The 22,851-nt window shown below is 39.1% G+C and overlaps 1 protein-coding gene across 1 annotated transcript in view; it reads right to left on the reverse strand.

Moving 5' to 3' along the window:
- Positions 1 to 13,826, reverse strand: part of SI (sucrase-isomaltase) — a 52,235-nt gene extending 38,409 nt beyond the window's left edge. The window contains exons 1-9 of the mRNA XM_074878453.1: positions 13,652 to 13,826; positions 12,027 to 12,100; positions 7,654 to 7,774; positions 7,459 to 7,568; positions 6,612 to 6,763; positions 3,656 to 3,827; positions 2,179 to 2,278; positions 1,476 to 1,588; positions 554 to 679 (exon numbers count right to left, since the gene is read on the reverse strand). Of these exons, the coding sequence (XP_074734554.1) occupies positions 554 to 679; positions 1,476 to 1,588; positions 2,179 to 2,278; positions 3,656 to 3,827; positions 6,612 to 6,763; positions 7,459 to 7,568; positions 7,654 to 7,774; positions 12,027 to 12,100; positions 13,652 to 13,775 (1,092 nt within the window). The 5' untranslated portion in view covers positions 13,776 to 13,826. The remainder of the gene's footprint in view (positions 1 to 553; positions 680 to 1,475; positions 1,589 to 2,178; positions 2,279 to 3,655; positions 3,828 to 6,611; positions 6,764 to 7,458; positions 7,569 to 7,653; positions 7,775 to 12,026; positions 12,101 to 13,651) is intronic.
- Between the last annotated feature and the right edge of the window lie 9,025 nt (positions 13,827 to 22,851).

Genomic DNA, 22,851 nt, shown 5'->3' on the forward strand with positions numbered 1-22,851 from the left:
CAAATAGCCCCTAGACATGTGGCTATTTCATTGCAGTTGCCTGTCTCCAAGAGCTGTCCCCTTAAATCCAAACATTTCTTCCTCAACTCTTAGCTTAATATTAGGATATTTAGGATAGGATATTTAAGCCATCAGGCTAATGTAATCTGAAATCCAATTTTAAAAGTTAATTGTACTTTACCTTTGGCTGTCAATTAAGAATAATATATGGTTCCATAATTGTCCACAGGACAATTAAAAAAAATTTCATGGATTAGATAACATGAGAAGATAAGTGGATATAGCTGGAAAATATCACTGAAAAAGTATTACAATAAAGTGCTCAAATAAAACACTGTAATTAAACCCAACCATGTCCTACATTCTGATAATGGGTCTACCATTAAAATGCACAAAAACCTTTGAGACCAGAAGCCTATATATTAGAAATTTACTAATTTAAACTGATGTGAAATGAACCATTGCAGAACACCCTGGTCAGGATCTTTGGGTTATTTCTCCTACAGAGCTCTGCTTTCGCAGGGTTGCTGCCCTCCTCAAACCCCATACTTACATAAGGGAGTCCAATCGCCCTGTTCCTCTCCACAACTCTCTTCACCTCATCCAGAGACCCGTAATTCCAGCGGCTGAGCTGGAAGCCCAGGCTCCAGTAGGAAGGCAACTCCGGCAGTCCCACGAGCTGCAAGTTGAAAGCAAAAATCCCACACACTGTCAGTGGACACTATGTGTGTCACCTCTGCGCCCATTTCCCTAGATCCATACTCCTATTCATACTTGAATAATATACACTAAGCCTGAGTGTGTGAAATGAGCAGCCCACTCCCAAATGAAATATTTTTCTGTATTTTTCATTTATTTTAAGAAATATGAATATATTAAGACAATGCCCATTCTTTAAAGTGTCACTGAAATCTAAGCAGATCTCCTCAAGTACTAAAGGTATCAATGATATTTTATGACCATAAAATCATGATATATCTGTAGGCACATTATCTACTGTGTAATATTGCCATATGAAAAAGAATTTGTCCTTGGAACACGAGTGAGCCCCAGCAAGGAATAATAAGTTACTCATGTAGACCATCTCTAGCTCCAGTGACCACCGTGTAAATCAGTCAGGCCATACAGACTGATGAATTTAGCAGCTACAGACTTCTTGGATCTCAACCTGCTGCATAGTCTCTGCTCCAGCATCTCCAGCAAAAGTAGTGTTTAAGTTTCAGCTGCCAGTAACAGGCCAGCTAAAAATATCTACATCCCAGCTTAACCCCAGCTAGCTATTACTAACGACAGCAGTCACATTAGGGACATACTAACAGTTATTCTTAGTTAAATATATACTGAGTCACATTTTCAGTTAATAGATAACACAGTGAAGACATACTGTCATATAGAGAGGAAAAAAAAAAATCACCAAAAAATCGCAAGCACTTTTAAAAATCTGTTTAATGCATAATCTCTCTAGCTAAAGGTACCTTCAGGTACTCCTGGACTACTTGCTCTGGAGTGTTCCCCAAGAAGATATAGAAATCAAGGATCCCACCAATGGTTCTGTAGGTCACTGCTGGAGCAGGCTGCACCACGAACTCTGCCAGACAAGAGCGCACAAAACCAGTTCTGAATACCAGTTTATTTGAAAATAACTGTAATTTTCTAAGTGATGATTAGAGAAGTTACTTAAGAAAAAAACACAAAACAGAAATACCCAAGGAAACCAAAACCATTAATTGAACTTGCAATGAAGGGGAAATGTATTCAGATGACTTTTAAATGTCCACTTTTCCATTCCTTTACATCCTACAGAGAAGAGAATCAGAAGAAATCCAATGGCTCAACCTTCTATCTTTAAATTTTTAGTACAACTTTCCACCCTCAAGAGATGTGAAGAGCTCTGTAAAGCATACATAAATGCATGCTTATCTAAAGAGACTAAAGGGCTCAAATATTGCTCACTCCAGATTTAGGCTCTGATTCCAGTGTCCTGCACATCTGCAGAGCTGCACAAGCTTTGGATAGATTTCTGACCTTAAGGTTTCCGGCACAATCTTCAAGTTAACTGTGTGCTACTTACTGCTTATGTCGCGTATGCTAAACACTACAGTTTTGATCCCAGTCCCACAGATCATTTAAAAAGATATTTCACTGCAATGCTCAGAGCTACAGAGAAAGCTTTCTTACCCATGGCATTGCTATTCATTAGGAAAGCACCAAAGGAGGCTCCAGTGCTGTCTTCCAAGCACAGGAAGAAAGTTTGAACTCCATATAAGTTATGCATTGCCTGAAGGTATAAAAAAGAAAACCAAGCTGATTAAAATCTAATAACAGTATCTGTTCTGGGATATTTCAACATATATCACAGGTGAACTTGAAACTCCTCAAAATATAGCAAACAACAAAAATTAAAATCTTAAAACTTTCCTACAGGTCTGTTTTCTCTTTCCTGGCATTCTTCTCCTTTATGAGAACATTCTCCTTTAAAACAAAAGTTTCCCCAAACATATAGATAACATAAGCAAGCAGATATGATGGATCTTCAGGCAAATCTGCCTATACTGCAGCACTATTTCTGGGTAATACCTATGCACATCAAGCAAACAATAGAACTTGAAGGGTGTTTTTATCAGCATTCACCATAGATTAAATTTTACATCTGATCTATATTTCTGTTAATCCTGCAAGGTAGTATTTTTTATGTCTAATCTATGGAAGTAAGAGAGTGCCTTGCTTCTTTTTTATTTCCTTTCTAAGGTTTTTCTCCGTTGTTATTATTAACAACCAAAACCTTATAAATTTTAACAATTGTTGTAATAGTTGTGCTTCTTCCCCTGCAAAAGCAAACTCAGAACAAATTGACAAAGAACAGAACATGAGCAATTTGAAATTAGCCTAACGATTCTGTTCACTGTTGGTTTAACTTAATGAGTCTACACTCAATAGAGCCATTCAGGTAAGAACTATCTTCAAACCAGAGAAAACAGTGAGAATATGTCTCAATGTAAGGGGGAAAAATTTTAAATTACTCATTAATTACATTTATTGGTCTCACCCCCTAGTTTCTGTTAGTGTATCTGCTATTTCAGCAAAATACTGAAGTGCTCTCTCAAAGTAAAGCCTATTGTTTTTTACTTAATGAAACTGAGGTAATAGAGACAAAAAGTCTTATAATTATCAAAAAAGTGAGTGCCCTAGAAATTGTTTTGGAAAGAGACAGCCATAGAGACTATAGAAACAAATAACTGCTGACAGACATCTTTTACCTTGTGAAGAGACAGCTGTTAAAGAGAACTTTTCCATCATTTGCCGAGCTACAGGGACATTAACTCAAGAAGCATGTGTCATCTCTACTGAATGCTGCACACAGCAATGCATTAGCACATGTTGGTATTTACTTTATCAGTAGAAACTGAAGACTCTCATATATTAATGTTTATCAACTGGTTTTCAACTGCACGTCAACACAAAAATAAAAATATTTATAAAAAGCTGTTCCTCAGGGAACTTCCATCAGTACCATCTAGCCTTTAGTAATAACATGCAGTGCCTGACATGTCTTTGGGGAAAAACTTGATGGACATTATTACTGTGTCTACTGCATAACAGGCTGGGATTACAGAAGTCATCTGCAAAGAATAAGTGTAATAAAACCAGTCCTTACTCCAGAGGGGCCAATATCCCTGCTGAACACGGGCCAGGTTTTCCAGTTAACGTCGTGCCGGTACTGCTTATGCACGTGCTCTCCCACGCCATAAATGTTGCTGCTAGGTAGTTTGATTGATAGCTGTAAAAACTGGTCAGCATACTGCAGAGGTCCTATGGTAGTATCAAATCTGATGAAACAATTTAAAAAAAAAAAAAAGTATTTCACCAAGAATTGCTGCAATAATTGTTTCTTCTCCTTTCAGTTAGAGCTGGGTAATGGGTTCAGGTCTCCATATAGAGACTTGAAGGGGAGGGAGGCAGGATGGTGCGGGGCTGGAGCAGAGTGACCCTTGCACAGATGAGGAGATGAGCAGTGCCCATTGACCCTACAGAAATCTCTCATACAAGTGGCCTGTTTTCAAGGGTACATCTGCACACCCCTCTTCCACCAAAGCTTCCCCCCCTACAGCTGTTGCACCAAATCCTGAACCCACTCTCCGTGGCCACTCCCAGTTATGGGGCAGATGGAGAATTTCTGTGGGTGGACAGAAACACAAAAATAATCCCCTCCATCCATCAGATTTTGCAAATCAATTGCAGCTTTTGCTTGCCAGGGAGAACAAACAAGACCCACTCTCAGGTCCTGCTAGGCCAGTCACTACAGGGAAAGGCAGACTACGGCTCTCAAATAAACAGAGAGTAGATGAGCACAGATTAAAGTGATAATGTGACCCTCAGCATGGTTCAAATCCCATTTCATGGCTATCACATCTCCTGTAGCGAATTCAACATAAAGCAACTGCTAAGCTTTTTAAGGAACGTGAAGTTGGTGGTGTTGCAAATAGATGCAGAGACTACTGCACAAAGAGAACAGGCAGAGATCAATATTCCTCCTTTACATCTATTAGCAAAACACACAGTAACAGTCAATTTCATTAATGAATTTTCTTCTGTTAATTTAATTTTGCACCTTTTACCACTCCCTTGCGTTACAATTCATGTTCCAAACAAGGATTATGTGAGATTTAAATACTTAGAAAAAACCTAATTTCATTTCTTGTTTCTACAGGGAGGACTCAGGAAATGGTGGGGAAATCAGAGTGGTGCTGAGGAGGGAGCAGGGGGAGGCAGCCCGATTCCTGCCATGGGGAGCACGAACGAGCAGCTCACTGCAAGGCACAGGACTCATGGATTCGCCCTCCTTCCTTTAGCTCTGCTGAGCTGTTGCAGCTGTAATGGTGAACCAGGGTCTAGACTCTCCTGACCAGCAAAGCTTCAGGTTGTGACCCCACCTGCGGTCCCCAATGGTGCCAAAAAGCCCTCATCGGGCAGCTTGGGCATCCTCCCTCCTGATGGATGGAGGCCACCATCTGTAGGGAACCTTTTCCACAGCCAATTGTGTGCCCACAACACTACCAACATGTTTGACAACAATTTTGGGATTCTGATCATATTAATCTTAGTGATACAATTAAATATCTCCCTAAGAAGCCAAGTGCAGAGGAATGGTTGAACTGCTTTGCATTTCCTAAATGATCTTCAAGGTCCTTTCCAACCTAGATGATTCTGTGATTCTGTGACTATCTCGCCCATCTGCTCACAAACTGTACTGAAACCTGCTTTCTTGGGCAGGGGGAAGTCTGTCTTTCCAATGAAATGATGGCAGTCTTTCAGGTTTTCTTGCAAATTATGACGCTAATAGGTCTATCAGAACTCTAACTCTTTTGAGGGGCTCAAGTGTAACAGATGATGATGGAAGGTCCCAAGCTTTATAACTATCTGGATAATTAGGATTTTTGTAATGAACTGCAATAAAATCATCGGCCCTCACTCTTCCTTTTCCAAAGAGGCCCCCAGTTTGCTTGGTTGTTTAAGAGTTGGGGGAAAGCACGCCTCTTGTTGAAAACATATCCCCTTACCAAGGATTTATCTCTGAGGGACTACCTATCCCAAGCTAACAACAGCTTCCCTTAAGGTACTCAGAGTCAAGCCTCATTGTAATTTTTTCCTTTACAGACAGAAATGCAACGACTTTTATCAAATTAAACAACAGCCTAAGGAAAAGGCAAACTACCTTCCAGAGTGCTGCCTCAACGTGGTTCTATTGGATGGGGTTTCTTATTCCCTCCCCGTATACCTGTTTAAGCAGTCATGCACTACTGAATACCAAGTCCATCTTTTGTGCTCTCTATAATTGCAAATCAATCACTGTAGAGGATTCTAAGCAAGAAAACAATACTAATAAGAGCACAAAAGTAATCGCTAATTAATTAAACTTGAAGCGTTGATAATCCAACTGGCCTAGCACTCTGGCAGGTAATCATTCTTGGACTGATTTCATAAGCAGCTTCATCCTGACACTTCCCCTTCTAATGGGTCTCAAAGCCATGCCGTTAGGTTTGTAGGCTTGTTCTACTTATTTAGTTTTAGAACCTAAACGGGATGATAGCATGCAATCTACAAGTCCCTCAAATATGTTACTTACAGCACTGCATGACCAGCTTATCAGTGGCCTGCACCACCTACTCTTGGATATCACAGGTCTAAAGGGCAACCTGGTTTTGGTGATTCAGAGCTTCTGCATGATTGTCACAAATAAGATAAAAGATGCATGAAGAGTGTTCCCATACAATTTGAGGCACTGGCAGGGACTCCTTTGGATAATAAAATTTCCCCAAATTGATGGAACAGAGTAGCTGTAAAGATTTCCCTAATATTGGGGGAAAGCAAACAGAGCCAGACCTAAAACCTTTCAGACAGAACTCTCCATATCACAGAATTTGTTTCCAAAGGCCTCACAAGAGACCTTGCAGAACATCCATCAGTCAGAAGAAGAGACGAAGCAGCTGACACGTCCAAGAGGGCACCTCACACATGGTGTCTTGGACATACATTGCTTGTGTGGCAACGTGGCCTTTCAGAGAAAACCAGCGGCATCCATGTCAGTCAGTAGAAGCACCACCGTTACTTACAGCACTCTACCATTGCTCACTCTGGTCACCACGATGCCGAAGGGGTTCTGTTTCACATCCACTTTGTAGTTTAGATTGGAGGCTGCAGATCCAGTGAAAGGTTGCACATGCTCATGAGGAACTTCAAATCTTTGTTTTTTAGGATCAGTGATCTGCACACATTTAAACAACCGAAGTGTTGGGCCTTTAAAAACTAATGTCGAATTCAAACATTTTCCAGCATTAACACATATTTCTCACCTAGGATATTCCAACCCCTATCCCAGTCTCTTCTGCCTTCATTGTTATTCACTTTCAATTTTCATCATTCATTCTCAGCCATTTCTCTCATAATACTTGACGCTGTGTTTCCCTTGCTCAGCAGGAACCCATGGCAAGAGGAAGGTCTCCCACAGCAGAAGCCTTGCTCAACCCCAGAACCCATCGATATCCCACATTCATGACATGGACTGTTGAGTTTTCCTTAGAGAACAGAAATCATTGCAAGAGCTAACATCTCCTGTCAAAATGATTGAGAGACAGCCAGGCCCTAAATAAACAGTAAGTAAATATATTTATCCCCAGAATTTTCTGATGATGAGGAAAAAAGGTGGATAATATAAAAGTCGAGCTTTTCAAAGGTCTCAGTAATTTTTCATACAGAAATCCTACTGTGCTAAACGCTTGTTAACTTGATGCATTGCAACACAGAGAGGACAAAGAAAGGAGGAGAGGATCACTTCAGTAGGAGTCATGGGAGTGCATCAGAGGGATTAATCCAGCCCTCCTAATCACACTGCACACTGACAGCCAGCCTAAAATCTTGCTCAGAACGCGAACCTTAAAACAGCATAGATAAAAGATTAACCTTGAACCGGAAACGATTTGGTGTCTGATACTCTCCTGTGAGGAGGACAGTGTTGGTATCCTTTCCAAAGAGGGAAGGTGATGGCAGCCTTGTTAATGTAGTCTCGAATCCTTGGGAAAAAACACATCGCAATGTTATTGTGTTGAATCAGACATCAGCAGATGCATAAACTGGGGAGTTCAGCCTGCAGCTTACCTGCCTTAGTTGATCTTGTTGACCCATCCACTTTGTACCCATGGTTTGAAGGGAAAAAACACCAGGGCACACTGATATCACTCTTGGGACTCCAGCAGCAGCCACGCAGGGTGCAGGTGCTCTGATTTAAGGACATCAGGGGCACAAATGAGCTGATTTTACACAAATAAATCCTCTATACTGAAACAGTTAAAATGCACAGGGAGTGCATTTTACCCCAAATACCAGAAACCTTAATAATAACTGCAATCAGACCAACTCCCTCTCTGAAACTCCACTGAGTTAATTCAACAGCACAGAACACACTAAATTGAAAGGATTATTTTCTGGATTTCAGAGTAGAAACTTGCTTATTAGACACTCATTCTTTCTTAAAACCAAAAGATCCACAGGCAAAATGAACATTTAAAAAGAATTTTTGAAGCATTTGAGCTGACAGATGCAGTTTATTCTAACCCGAAATCACACACTGGAGGGGAGGTAAAAGTTACAGTTGGCTTAACATCTGGTAAACATCTGGTTAAACACCTACACATGCATAATTGATCATTATGTTTAATATTTACATTTTAATGTAATTTTTCAGTATCAGAAATGTTCAGATTGATTCTGCAGAACCTCAAATTGAGATAAATAAACTTTTTTTTCAAAAAATACCAAGCAAATAAACCTATTCTTTAAAGTATATCTCTCAGTGTAGTGGCACCAACCTTTACACTACCTTTCAGTAGTCTAATAAGCTACAGTACCTTTGCTTTGCTGTTAGAAATTAACTTATTCATGCACTGTTTGCATGAGTTTTATGTTTGAAGATAAGATTTGGGTAATACATCACTATGTTTCCACACATTTTCTCACATTAAATACCCAACTCATTTCTCAGGGCAAAGGGCAGCAGTAATACAACAAGCTTCTCTGAGGACAAAGGGCAGTGTCCATAAGTGATCTCAGGTATCCAAATCCAACATGCAGATCTTCAAGACCTTTCCCTCCACCTGCCCACTAACAGAAGCTGTTTCTGCCTTCATCTGATTGTGCTCAAATATTTCTGGTGCTTGTGCCATGCTTATTTAAAATATCCTGCAGCTTGAAACAGGTGGAGATGGTCCAAAATCCTTATTGCTTCTGTCCTTGGTGGCACTTGGTTTTGGGTTATAGAGCCCAACCTGGTTGGTGCAGGTCAAATGCTTTTCTCAGTCTCTGAACAGAGCAAAAATAAGTCAGCTCCAGCCCAGAAATAGTGCAAGTGTTGAAGGAAAGCACAGAGGGAGCTCACAGAATCACTGGCTTGAGAAGTCAGTGCATTTATTTAGTAGCAATTGCTCAGCGCACAGAAATCTCTGCAAAACTACCCAAGATAAAACCTAGATTCACCAAACAGATAAATGGTTGTCTCTCTGTCATGGACTCATCACATCAGAAAACATGTCTGCTGTCATTTTCATCAGGTTTCAAGCAAAAAACGTGATTGGAGGAGAGATATAGTGACTCATTTTCTGCCGCATTGATCCGGGAATCAATGCACTTCCTAAAGCTGTGAAAAATCCATGCTCACTTTCCACCTTCCCAGTTCCAATGATGAGAGCTCCCTATTTTCTGTTTTATAAACTATTTCAGAGTAAATGAGAAGAAGCACCAATCCTCTCCAAGATTGCAGAGAACACAGCTTTGCTCCCTTACTTCATTACTTCCTTTCCTTCCTACATAGGGGAATATCCTAAACACCCAAGAACAGAGTTGGTTCCTCCATCTTCTTATCCCTTCCTAGCCCAGGGACTATCCCATACAACTCAGAATAGCTTGAACAACAGATTTTCCTAAGTCTGGTAGTTCAAGCATCTAAGTTTCCAACTTCATAAGCATGCTTTTCTTTTTCCCCAGCTACATCTCATGAACACTTGTTGACTACTTTCAGCAGTTATTTTACAGTCCAGTGATACTCTCCTAGCTAGATCTTATTCTAGTGAATTTGTAAGCTAGAGCTCTGTATTTTCGTGGCACATTGAGCCTGCTGCATAAGGAAGTAAATACAGAAGTGCAGATCGGTTACGCCTGACAAGAGGAAAAGAGCAGAGTTCATCCAAAAACACTGGAGAGGTTGTTATAAAAGCTGTCATTTAGTGTAAACAAAGGCGTGAGCTGATCACAGCCTCTGAGCTATAAAACCAGCGTAATAGATACCAATACCCATTAAAGCCAAAGAGAAAGTCAAAGCTTAATTAGAAATAATCTTGGATACAAGGAAACAGTTTACACTGGGATACAGTATGAGATGGCTTCTGAACACTGAACTGAGCACCAAGGATTAACAGAATAGTTTGTCTGTGTGCTGAACTAAAATGTTTCTCTTCTGTGCACCCAAACAAACCTCTGCCAGCAGGATATTTGGGGAAAAAACCACACAAACCAAAACAAAAAACAACAATACACCTTTCCCCCAAGCTTTCAGAGGTATCAGTCCAATAATGGACTGCACTAGCTCTGCTCATGGTAGTTATTTTTTTTACTGGTGTGTTGTTCTTGTCTAATCAAACTTCATGGCATTTTTCCATAGCACTGAATAGTTAATAAATATCTACTTTCTTTCAGCATGTCTGTCATCGTCAGCCCTGTGATCAGTTAATAAATATCTATTTGCTTTCCATACTTCTATCCTCTGCAATCCTCCTCATTTTCTGGCTTCCTCTAGGATATCTTCAGTCAAGAAAGAAATCAAGACAGACACTAACCTGCTATATGAGCTTAGGCAAATCATAATTTTCCCAGCTGCTGTATATTCTGAAAACCATTAATGGAAACCACTACAGAAGAGTTATGTTATTCCAAGCAGGTACCTGTAGTTTTACAGCTCTGCTGGCTGACGTATTAGAATAGCCTGAAGAAGGACAACCAAAATGCCTCCAGGAGAAAAGTTATACAGGAAAGAATGGACACACTGGGGTGGGACTCTGGCTTGTGTCAGGCAGGCACCTAACAGCTTTTCTCAAGGCACAGGCTAAAGGGGATATTTATCTCTGATCCTGTGAAATCTGCTGCCTAGTCTTCACAAAGGAAAGAACTGCTTCAGGAATCATTTATTATACCTCTAAATCCAGAGCAGGTACCCCAATGTTCAAATCTGCATCTGGCCCTACTTATAATTTGATTATTTTTAATCAAATATCTGTGATTCTGTAATCAGTGATGGTAAAAATGCAAGGGTAGACTTACAATAAGGCTTACAGTTAGACCAAAACTATTTCCCTCACTCTATGATGAGTGCAGCACTTAATGCGGGGTGACTGTTTCAAAGGCAGTAATTAAAGATTAAAGTGATCTGCGTGACTGCTCCTACCATGGTGTGCTTGCTCCTGGGGGGGTGAAGGAACCAAAAGAGTAGAGGAACAGGCTGTGATTTGAGCCTTTACTAACCTGTTCGCCCACAGACTTTATTGAACCATACATCATAACAAAACCCATGGCATGACAGAGGCTTTAACAACTGTCACTTCTGGAATTAGACTGGGAATTTCTTCAGAGATTGAGACAGCTGGTAAATAATTTTTTATACCTCTGTGAATGTCATAAACATCACACATAATAATATATTCAGTATTATTAATCCTAAAATGCCCCCCCCAGACCAAAGAAACGTATCAGGCATCCACCAGCTTCCATCAGAAAATGAGAACATCCATCGTAAAGGTGAAAAACAATAATAATAATATTAAAAAAAAATAATAGCCTTTTAAGGCCAACCACTATAAAAATGTTCTGAATGTGAAAGCACTGAAAAATTCAGATAATTTTCACTGGGAATCTTAACTCATAGATTCTTAAGCCAAAAGGTCATTCCTAAACTCTGTGCTTTCCCAGATAAGAGACACCGCCACAAAGAAAGGAAGACACTGAGATTCAAATAGGTTCCGAAAGGAAACTGTGACCATGTCTCTCATATTACAAAAGTCTTGTGCATCTGGGCAAAATGCATCTTCACCTGCTATTTCTGACCTATTGTAAATGCTAGTACTTGACCATCAAAACTGTTCAGGCCACTTGTTAAAAGTAAAGAGTGACTTTTTTTAACCACTTGATGTCCGACTAATTTTGTTTCCACCTATCCCAAAACCAAACTGCTGGGGAGTACTTTGGCAGTGGTCTTCAACCTTTGACAGCAAACTGCTACAGTGGCTAGAAAAATCAGCCCTTCTGTCAATGGGCTGAAATGGGGTATACAGGAATTTCACTTCCCTGCAATACAATCAGTCAATCACAGATTAAACAAGGTTAAGAAAACAACTGAAATAGTACAGACAAGTTACATTTGTGTAATTAAGCATGAGGTTTTACAGGATAAAGCCTATTTTCTAATTTTTTCTAGAATGTTTTCAGACCTTGGTTGCTATTTGATCCGGGATGCAGTCGATTCTCTCTGCTATTATGATGTTCGGACATACTGGCAAAAACTCTGTTAGGGAAATAAATTAATGGGTTATTACCAGGATTTCAAAAATGTAGGTATAACTTGATTACCTCTTAACTCAGTAACTGCTTCTGCTGGCTGTTTCTTACCATCCTGAAACTCTAACCATTAATATAGATACAAATGAGTGTAAATTATAGATAGTGTGATTTATTTTTACTTTTGAAAAACTGCACACAACTATTTCAGATAAAGGTAGGCCAATTTCAATTTAAAATTTCTGAACATATGGGTGATATTGATAGTTTTATTTCTTAAAGTATATGTTAATCCAAACTTTGGAAAGTCCTGTAGCTCAGTATGCATTGCTTAGTGTGAAAATACATGCCAAATTAAAATTGGAAGGACATTTCTTCTTCCTAAATGGTACTGTGCTGCTGCTCTCACAGGTGCTCCTTCCTCTCAAATACTGGTCTTCCACAACAGCCTGAATTAGAGCATCTGGTAAAAGCACCTTAAAGCTCCATCAAGATGCTCCATTAGATTTCAGGTTTGTCAGACCAAATTTAAGGTGACCTCTTGGCAACTTTAGCTGACAAACGGCTACCCAGTGGTCGTTTTCAGTGTCTCCCAACACTGAAAGTTACTTTACATATCTGGAACACTGTGTATGTTTGGAATGAGAACTGTGAAGTGTAGAAACCTTGTCTCAGGCTGAGATGAACACAAATAAACAGCCTCCCCTGTTTGCATTATCTCTAATATATGCACTTGTACTTTTTGCTCAGGCAGACTCCTACTCATCTTCTAACAGAAACAGGCAGAAGAGATGCAGATATTAGTCTGTCTGGGCAGTTTTACTAAAACACCAAAGTGTTTTGTATAAGCAATTATTTTTATTTTATGCCATTTTCACCTCCAAACTTTTTGCTTCAATCCCTGTGTGTAAATGGGGTTACTCACACAAAATGAAACTGTAAGTAAAGCGGAGTGCTCTATATCACATCCCTGTAAGACAAGTGATTTCTAAAGTACTAATACATTAGGAAGAAACATTATAAGTTTTTATGGTTATAATGTATGTTCCACACAATTTGGCTGCTCCCACATAGTCTCTCTGCTACCTGTTCTTTCTTTCAGTGTTTTTTTTTTTAAATTCAAAAATTCTGAAATCACACCAGTTCTATGTTTATGAAACGAGTCCAGTCTTGGGAGGAAGCGATATAAGTTTTTTTCATGACAATACATTCTGAGTCATGACATTTATTATGTTCATAACTGATAACTTTTTCCATATCTTTTTTAGGAAGGATTGACCATCATTGGGTAATGATAAGAACATAACAGAAACACTAAGAGTCAGTAGTTCACAGTGATTGTTTTTTTTTTTAACAGCTAACTAACTTATAGTGATTTTTTTTTTCTCATTTGAATGTCCACGTTCATGAAAAGCCTGAATCCAACAGTGACAGAAATGATGCCAACAGTTAGTTCCTAAAGCTCTGTGGTATTTACAATAGTCTCAGCAAGCAGAGCTGAGCAGTTCCCACTCAGGGTTTTCACGCTGGTCCTACAGCAGCAGTGGGAAGTACTTACCTCTAGTTTTGATTCCGGATTGTCCTGATGCTAAAAGCCCAATGAGGACACAGGCTACGATCACCACCAGGCACAAGAGGACAATCAGGGTGATCTCCAGCCCACTGAACTTCCTCTTGCTCATCTAGACCCAGAAAAACACCAATGGTGTAAGGAAAGCATAAGTAACAGCTTTGAAAACTCTATAAATTACATTACTAATTTATTAAATTAAGAAAATGTAGAAATTATTCAGGTTTTAAACCACCTCCCCTAATCCCAGGGCTTAAATAACACACTACTTAAGGACTACATGCAATAAATCTCCAATTCAGGACAATTCACACAGCACAGATTACTGTATTATTACACTAGTGGGCAATCACTGACAAGTGTATTCCTTTCCCTGCAAACCACTTTATACATAAAGAACAATTTTCTCCTGCGATTAACTATGGAGTTTCTTACATGGTCCTGAAATTCATGAAAAATGAAAACAAAATCCTCTTCCCCTGTTTTTTTCCTTTTTTTTTTTTTTTTGCAAATATTCTTTCTGTTTTTAGAACAAACACAAACTATATCCTGTTTTATAAGGGAGGATGGTGATTTGTTAAAAACATACTTGACATAACCTCTAATGAGCTCTGATTGCTTGTCTGTGACACTTGGGAAAGGCAAGACATAGGTAACAGGGTAAGTTACTTATTTGTAAAGCAGAATAATAATGCATATAAGCCCATGGCACACTAGTTGCTGCTGAAATCACAACTGAAATGAGGGAGAGTATATAGGTGGAGTCAGTGCCTTAAAATGCTGTTTAAACCTCATGTTTTTCCCAGTATTGCTTTTTTTATGGGGCACAGTGGAGCAAGGCGTGCTGCGCCAAGGGGGCTGTGCTGGCTGCAGAGCCAGTGCTCAGCCCTGTGTGAAGAGCAACACGGTACCATTAACACTGAACTGTGCACCAGTAATAAAACTAATTAAAACTATTCTCCAGCATCCAGATCAATATACATTGGCAGTTGCTACTGCATTAAACATTTGGTTAAGAACGCTTAACCTTATAAAAGAGCCTTAAATACAGAGAAATTTGTTCTTTTTAGTTAAAGCAAGAAAGTATGAGAATACACGTGCATTGCACTGGCACATCAAAACACTTTTACATGTTTTAGTGGTGACCCAAAGGATTGAAAAACACTTTAGAAGAAGCTCTTTTTTTTCTTTTTTCTTTTTTTTTTTTTAAATAACAGTTCAAATCTATTGTATATTCTTGCCTCTCATTTCTTCCAAGTATAACCCATCACCCTACCTGCACCCTTATTCATGGAAATCCCACAGCCACAGGAATGAACGAAGAGCAAAAGCCCTGTTGTGGTTTAACCTGGCAGGCAACTAAACCCCACACAGGTGCTCGCTCACTCCCCGCAGCGGGATGGGAGACATAATCTCGAAAATGGTAAAACTCATAGGTTGAGATAAGGACAATTTAATAGGACAGAAAAGGAAGGGTAAATAATAATAATGATAAAAGAATATACAAACGATGCACAATGCAATGGCTCATCACACGCTGACTGATGCCCAGCCAGTCCCTGAGCAGTGGGCCAACACCCCCCGGCCAACACTCCCCTGTTTTATTGTTCAGCATGATCCTGTATGGTCTGGGGTATCCCCTTGGGAAGTTGGGGTCAGCTGTGTCCCCTCCCAGCTCCCTGTGCACCCCCAGCCTCCTCACTGGCAGTGCAGCATGAGAAGCTGAAAAGTCCTTGACTTAGTGTAAGCACTGCTCAGCAACCACTAAACCATCAGTGTGTTATCAACATTATTCTCATCGTAAACCCAAAACACAGTACTCTACCAGCTACTTATAAGAAAATTAACTCTATCCCACCTATACCAGGATGTGCTCCATCAACAGTCCCCAGAAGAGTAAAGCTAGTACTTTTAAGTGCTTTTCAATATGGTGATTAGTAAAGAAGCTTTTGTAAATAACAGTGTTATTCACGGTTTTTCCATCAATATAAAAATTTGTGGCCATTCTTAATATCATGTTTATTGTTACTCCCCCAGGGAATATTGTATTTAAGGTCTGAATCTACACTGTATATTGAAAAGCATACATCTTAAAGTCTATTCCTCATGATGAGAAAATGACACTCCAGCAGTTCCTCTCCTGAGTTCCCTCTAACATTGCCTGAATATACGTTGACTAGGAGTCCTAAAAAGTAACATTTATTTTTCTGAAAACTATAATTTTATTAAAGTTCTTGTCATCAAGCCTTCCACCCACCCCTCCAACTATAACATTGCATTTCAGTTCTTTCCTTCTCATGATCTCCCCCAAGACCTAAGACTTTGGAAATAAGACTTTATAATTTATAAATGTAAGTTCTTTTGTGTGATGTGTACTGAGCAGTGACGTAAACGTCTCCAGAAACTCCAGAAATTCAATAAAATGACATACCTTAAAGCTCCTCTGTTTCCTTCATGTGCTGCTCTTGATTGTAAAGCTCAACATAAAAATAGAGCTTTATCCTTTGCTGTTATCAAGTCATTGCATTGTTTGCTAACCCAGCTACCAATGGCAGGTACAAACATAATCACAGGCAGATTGCAGAAACTCTTTCGATTGAATATGGTTACAGTGATTATTGCAGCCAAGGAATGGCTGGTTAATTAATAATATTTTGGTTCAATATGACACATCAGATTCTTCAAATGAAAGAAAAGCAGACATAAAATGCCAATAAGCTTATCTATGTTGCATGTTCTTCTTTTCCATCCAACCTTCATGGAACCTTCACATTCTTTGTCTATCATTTCTGCTTTAAGCACCACAAGAAGTCATTAAACATTCCCGGATGAGAAAAAGAGCTACTAAAATAGTTTCAGGAGAGAATCAGATTTATGACCTTCAAAACATTTTCAGGAATGAATTATAAAGTATTAATTTTAATATTAATATAAACCGATTTCATGGAATACTAACAATAAATGTCAAAAGTAAAAGATAAAAGATTAACATGGAAAAGAGTTTATAGGGAAGGGCTTCAATCATAATTTTAATATGAAACCTTCATACATAACTGGGTTTTGTCTTTTTCTCACAACAGGTAGATAGAATCTTAACATTAAATCTTTATTTTCCAAAGGAAAGCTTTCAATTCATACTATTAAAGTATTTACAAGTTACTTTTTAGTAATGTAGAAATGGCTGAGAAGTGCCACTTGTATTTTTTGAAATGTTCACAAATTTATTCAAGTTCCTCAGCATCTCACCTCCAAATGTGAAGTGCAGGAATGAGATGTGTCCTCTCTGAGCACAAAGCGAATGGGTCTCTTTTCCTTATTCATCACTTAAAAGAAAGAAAATTAATCATACATATAGAGTACTGGGGCTCTCCTGTAACCCTCCATCTGTACACAAATCAATGCCACCACTCTCAAAGACTCTGTTCTTGAAATTCAGCCTGTTGTTTAGCTATTAGCTATCTCACCCTCTCCATTTCATTGTAACATCAGGCATGTCCGTATGTGTGCAAGAAAACTCTGGAAATTTAATTCTAACATCCCTCTCAATATTGCTAAATATACTGCTTTATGAGTGCATATTGAGAAATAATGGTTTCATATGGATTACAAAGATATCAATGGTTTGGGAGGCTGGGGGTTTTATTTGATGTATGTCTATTTCCCAAGGTTTATATCTTCATTTAACTGTTCCAGTAAAGTACTCAGTCCGGCAAAGCATATGGCCGTGTGTTTCATTTAAACATGTCTGCAAACACCCTGTCATCAATATAACCATTTGCTTAAGTGCTTTCCTGAATTCACAGTGCTACAAACATATATTATCAATCACCTAGCGAACATTTTCTATGTAACTTGAGAGCGTAAAAGCACTGAACAAAAAGGTCTCACAAGAGGGTTAACCAGCAGGTTTCCTAGCTGAATATATCTTCATTAGTTGACAAAGGATATCAACAAGAGGGCTCTCAGATCAAGATGTGATATTGAACTCCAAGAAGAAGGAGTGGAGAAGGCTTTTTAGTCAGACTGAGAAACCATAAAGACAACCAAGAACTCTGTTAAATCAAGAGCTGGAACAGCATGGTCTCTACTGTGTCCTGCTCTGGTTTCCAGGAATTAAGAGCTGATTCGTTTCTGACAGCTGGTAAGCAGAATTACTAGAAGCCCAGGAGTATAGTCTAGACTGTAGAGAATAGTGTAGGAAAACAAGCTAGGAAATTAGGTACTGTTTAAAATGTAGTAATTTTAAAAGAGATTTTTATATCTTAGTTTTTAACAGGTTTATAATTAAATCACATATAACTTGGAAAACTTGTTAGTTGGTCATAGTTATCTCCCTGCTTGTATTAATTCAGAAAGTTGTGCTAATAATTGAGTTTTCAGCTAAGGGACCATGTTAGGAAAAAGTAATACTTTTTCTACAGTTTCATGAGATCTGTTTTTTCACTCTTTTGGTATCAAACATTAAGTTACAGTTTGGACCCCTTAATTCCTTCAAGAAGCTGCTTGCAGACTACTAGTTCAGTCAGGAACTGAACAGGAACATAAGCATTAACCATCATGGAAGGACATCTATCACAGAACCAACGGGAGCACACTCTGCAATCACAGTTCAGCAAATTGGGAGCTCTTCAGTGCAGCTATGGTCATATTCAACAAAGGAAGAAGGCTGAGCAATTTTGAGAGGCAGCAATGAGGAATCCTGTGCTCAAAGACTCATCTCTCAAGCCTGGGAAAAAGAAACTAACTTGATTTACCTTCTGCACATGACAAGGCAGCTGCCACCTGAAGTCTACTCCTTCTCTGAGATACTAGATGCAGCCCTTGTTCCTTCAGAAGAAGGAGATATCAGCCCTTATCACTTTTCTGCGTACTGAAGTGCAAGTGACTGTTCAGTGTAAAGAGCCATAGGTCTGCACTCCACTCCAGGTCAGCTACTCATTAGCTGGCTGTCAGCCTCCAATCATCATGCACTCATCATCTGCTTGCTTCATGATTTTTCCATATGGGTAATGAAGATGAAATTAGTTCTGTGAATGCTTCTGAAGTCTTTAGATGAAAGGCATTGTGTGAAAGCAAGATAATGGTCTTACCAAGACACAACATGAGACAAAACCAGGCAAAAATAGGAAAGATTCAGTGAGAGCGGCAAGAAGATTCTGCTTTAATGACTTATGTAGTTGAGATCTGAAGAAACTTTTATTACTCTGGCCTGAATAGAATATTGCAGGGCCTCAACGAAACATATGTGTCACTGTGAGGTCACATTAAGTGAATTATGGTTTGATTAGTGACATATAGAGCTTTTTACCTAGAGAGCAGAGGAGGGTCCAGCCTCTCCAAGGAGTCACTGGATTGTTATCCCATGGAGCCTTACAGCCCCTGAAGTTTCTGACTACTATGCCCTGCTGAACAAATGCCTTGTAGGAGTTCCTGGTAGGAGCAGCCCAGGGCTCCCCTGCACTCGGGCTCCTCTCCCAGCTCTGGGGACAGGAGGACCATAAGCAAGTCCCTCCCTGGCAGTTTGGGCACAGTTGTACTACAGTTTATATCTACATATATCTGCATATATCTGAATATTACAGATCCTGTATACACTGAGTAATAACCTATTTTTCCTGAGACAAAACAAATATCCTAGTTGGGCAAAAGTTAAATAATTGGGTCAAATCAACATTTTGGTGAGAGTCTCAGATTCTATGTGGTACAATTGAACAGGTTGTTGGCAGGAGACCCAATCTGTTCCTGCTGTAACTCTGCTGCTGTAGGTCAGTTTATACTGCTGATGAATTTGCTCCCAAGAATTTCAGGACATGTTGGCAAACTAATGAGGCAGATGCATGCAAGCAGAAAACTGCTCCAAATTCAGCACAACTCTTAGAGGGCTCCTGGGAACCCTTTGATCAAATTCCACCATCAAATAACAAGCAGATTGCATGGATGTTACTCCTGCCCCCAAAATCTTCCTTTTTGACACTGAAATCACAGAAGATTTGTTCCAGTGTTCAACTAAAAAAAACCCCACCAACCTTTCAAAAATAGAAGCACAGCTCCTCTTCATGCTGAAAATGATCAGGTTTTAGAAATTCCATTAGAACAACCCTAGCCCATAGAGAGAGCTAAGAGAAACTATAACTACACTTCTCCCATTCTTATATTCATCTGGAGAGAAGACTGGGTGATTTCAGGGTTATTTCTCTATTTTACATAAACAGCGAATAAAATACACAGTGCTGAAACAGAGGTTGGAGGCTAGGACTCCTTAAATTGAAAAGAGTATCTTAGCCCTTTGGCTGAAGTCATTGCATGTTCTCTCTAGCTTGATCAGCATTGAATTTTTAAACTACCCTGGCACTACTAAATAGGAGCAAAGGAAAATTTAGGTTAATACCTCTTCCTCTTTATTTTTTGTATTTGTACCTTATTTTCTTTATCACATGAGTAAATGGATAAAGTCCACAGACTGTTGCAGAACACCACCAAGCAAGGTAAGGTGTGATGAGTTCGGTGGAATTCAACATGAAGAAGGTTCAGCACATACTTTAACCAGTTCTTTAGCACTCTTCAAGACTGCAGGGAACATCTGGAATCAGCAACGCTGTTCACAGAACAACTTTTCTGCTGCACCAGCACCCTCCAGGGCTCTACCAGTGCCTGTGAGCTCAATAAGGAGATGGCCTGCAAAGAAAGCACATTCAGAAAGTTCATTAATGGCTATAACAAAGTAAATGCTTGCCACACCATATGCATCTTTTTCCTCTTTTAAGCTTCAATAACCAGTGTTCAGAATAGAGCTTTGAAAAACAGTGAGGCAGCTATTTTATCAAAAGTTCTAGCCAGAAGCCTTACCAGAGCTCCCTGGGAAATTTTTATGACAACTCTGAATCTGAGTGTGAAGGCACACTGTTCAGCTTTGCAACATCTTATAGGCTGCTGAAGAGGACACAGAAGATTCCTCTGTTTAGGAAAAAAACCAAACGGTTAGTCAATTTTAAGGAGGAACTGAGAAAGAAATCTCCCCATGAAAAAAATAAGAATAAAAAGAATGTACCTGCCCTGTAGTCACCTTCAGACACCAAACTGAGACTAATGCAAATCTGGCCAAGAAAGACAAAGAACTGGGAAGCCTCACAAATGCATTGCAAACACTTTTTCCCCCCAAAGAGACTCTGGAGAGAATGAATTTGAATTCAAAGCTGTCTCATTTTCCCAAAGTACCTCACAATTCAAGATCAGATACTGTGAGCTTGGTCTCAGACAAAAGTAGTTTTCATTTTATAGCAATTGACAGCCAAAAGATTTTGATTTTGTTTACTAACCGGATACAGAAATAATGTCAGTTGAATAATTTCATTGTCATGGAAAAGTAGAACATGTTTGAAGTTCATTTTCAAAGTATGTGTAGTTCTTCCAAAAGAAATGAAATTAAACATTGTAGAAACACTATCTTTTTGTAGATGAATAGGTTTCCATGTGTCTAAACCATGGGCCTTTATCCTCATTCAAATAACACTTTTGAGCCAACAAAGTATGGCAGAGGTAATGAACATAGTCTAAGACTGAATCCCAGTGTTATTTATGAACTTTTATTAGCTCAAGTTAGAGACCAGTACAAGCCATGATAGTGATTACAAAGATAATAATTCCAACTGAACATACACTTTATAGAAAGAGGAAGAATTTTTGCAGATCTTAGTGCAAATGAGGAAATTACTTGTTGTGAATCTTTAAAATACAGCAATCATTGCTGATACTCTTACTGTAGTTAGGGCAGTATGCATTTCTCAGGTGCTTGTGATGACTCAGTTGTTAAGACCTGAAATCAGAGCAAAAAATGTTATAACAAAGCTTCTAAAAAATCCCAAACATTCTCATTCTTTTTTTTATAACTAGTGAACACAAAAAACAGAAACTGAAAAGGCATCTGATGTAGAAGGAACAATTGTCATGACGGTTTGAACCATGATCGTGACTATAAATCATTTGATTATGTCTGTAAATTAATAACTGTTGTTCTTCAAGATAGCAAATGGTAGGTCTTAGTAGAGCCAAATCTTATCTATTGCCAATATTTTTTATCTACCTTTTCAGCTGAGAAAGAAATTAGAAGATTGCTTGAAAAAGTATATTTTTATTTTGGCCATTCATGCATCAAGATATGTAAATATTAAAATGTGTTTGACACCATTACTTGATCAAAATCTATTGTCTGCTTTTTTAGTTTTTAAGCTGTAATGAGATAGCATTAGGGATATTCAATAATGTAAAGTGTCCTACAAGCAAGTGTTTTGAACCTGTCATTTGTAGCTGACAGTGTTAACTTTAGGATAGACTTCACTGCTTATAGGTGAAAAAGGAGAATTAATATTTACTTCTAGCTAATTGCTAGCTCCTGACAGTGCATAAAGTTCAAAACTATACCACCAGTAACTCTCAGCTACATCCTCACAGCTCTGCTCTGTCATTTTAGGGATGCTCCAAAGAAGATAGCATTGTCCATGCCCTTAAGGGAGCTTTGGGCTGCTGCAGCACATTCACACTGAAGCCTACTGAGGGTGTTTGCAGACCTATAAGGTCCAACAGCTGCCTCTGTCATCTGTGTCCACCTGCCCCACCTTAAACTCCTTTGTGTCTCTCCCCTCCTTCACCTTGACCTTCTTAAGAGTCAGACAGTCTCTTTAGCATTGCTCTTCAGGCAACGTGCAGAGCACGGAAAGGCATTCTTGATTTGCAGGTTGATGAAAACATTCGAGTCAGCCAGCAAAACTCCTTTAACAGAGTTCAGACACTTTTTCAAGAAATGCTGACCTTTCAGAAAATTAAGTCATTATTGAAGGGTGGAACTTGGCAGTGTGTTAAAACTGAATTGTTCACGAGGCATGTCATAAGCTCACAGACCAAGCCCATTGCGGGTGTTTGTTCTGGAGTCTTACTGCTGGGAACGGCTGTTAGGTTTTACTCTCAAGTCTTCGTTCTCTCAAGTTCTTCAGCTTTACGCGATTTTCTTTTTCATGTTCCTTCCTATCTGAAATGTACCAGCAGAAAGAAACCTTCACTTCTGCTAGCAGATCTAAAGACATTAGAGACATTTTCTGAACATAGACATGTCAAAGTTAACATTCAAGTTACATTTTATTGCTTTGAATAAAAGAAGTGTATTGCTTCATATGAAACCTAATTGGTGAAAAATT

This window comes from Strix uralensis, chromosome 9, assembly GCF_047716275.1.
Source record: "Strix uralensis isolate ZFMK-TIS-50842 chromosome 9, bStrUra1, whole genome shotgun sequence".
NCBI classification, from domain to species: Eukaryota; Metazoa; Chordata; class Aves; order Strigiformes; family Strigidae; genus Strix; species Strix uralensis.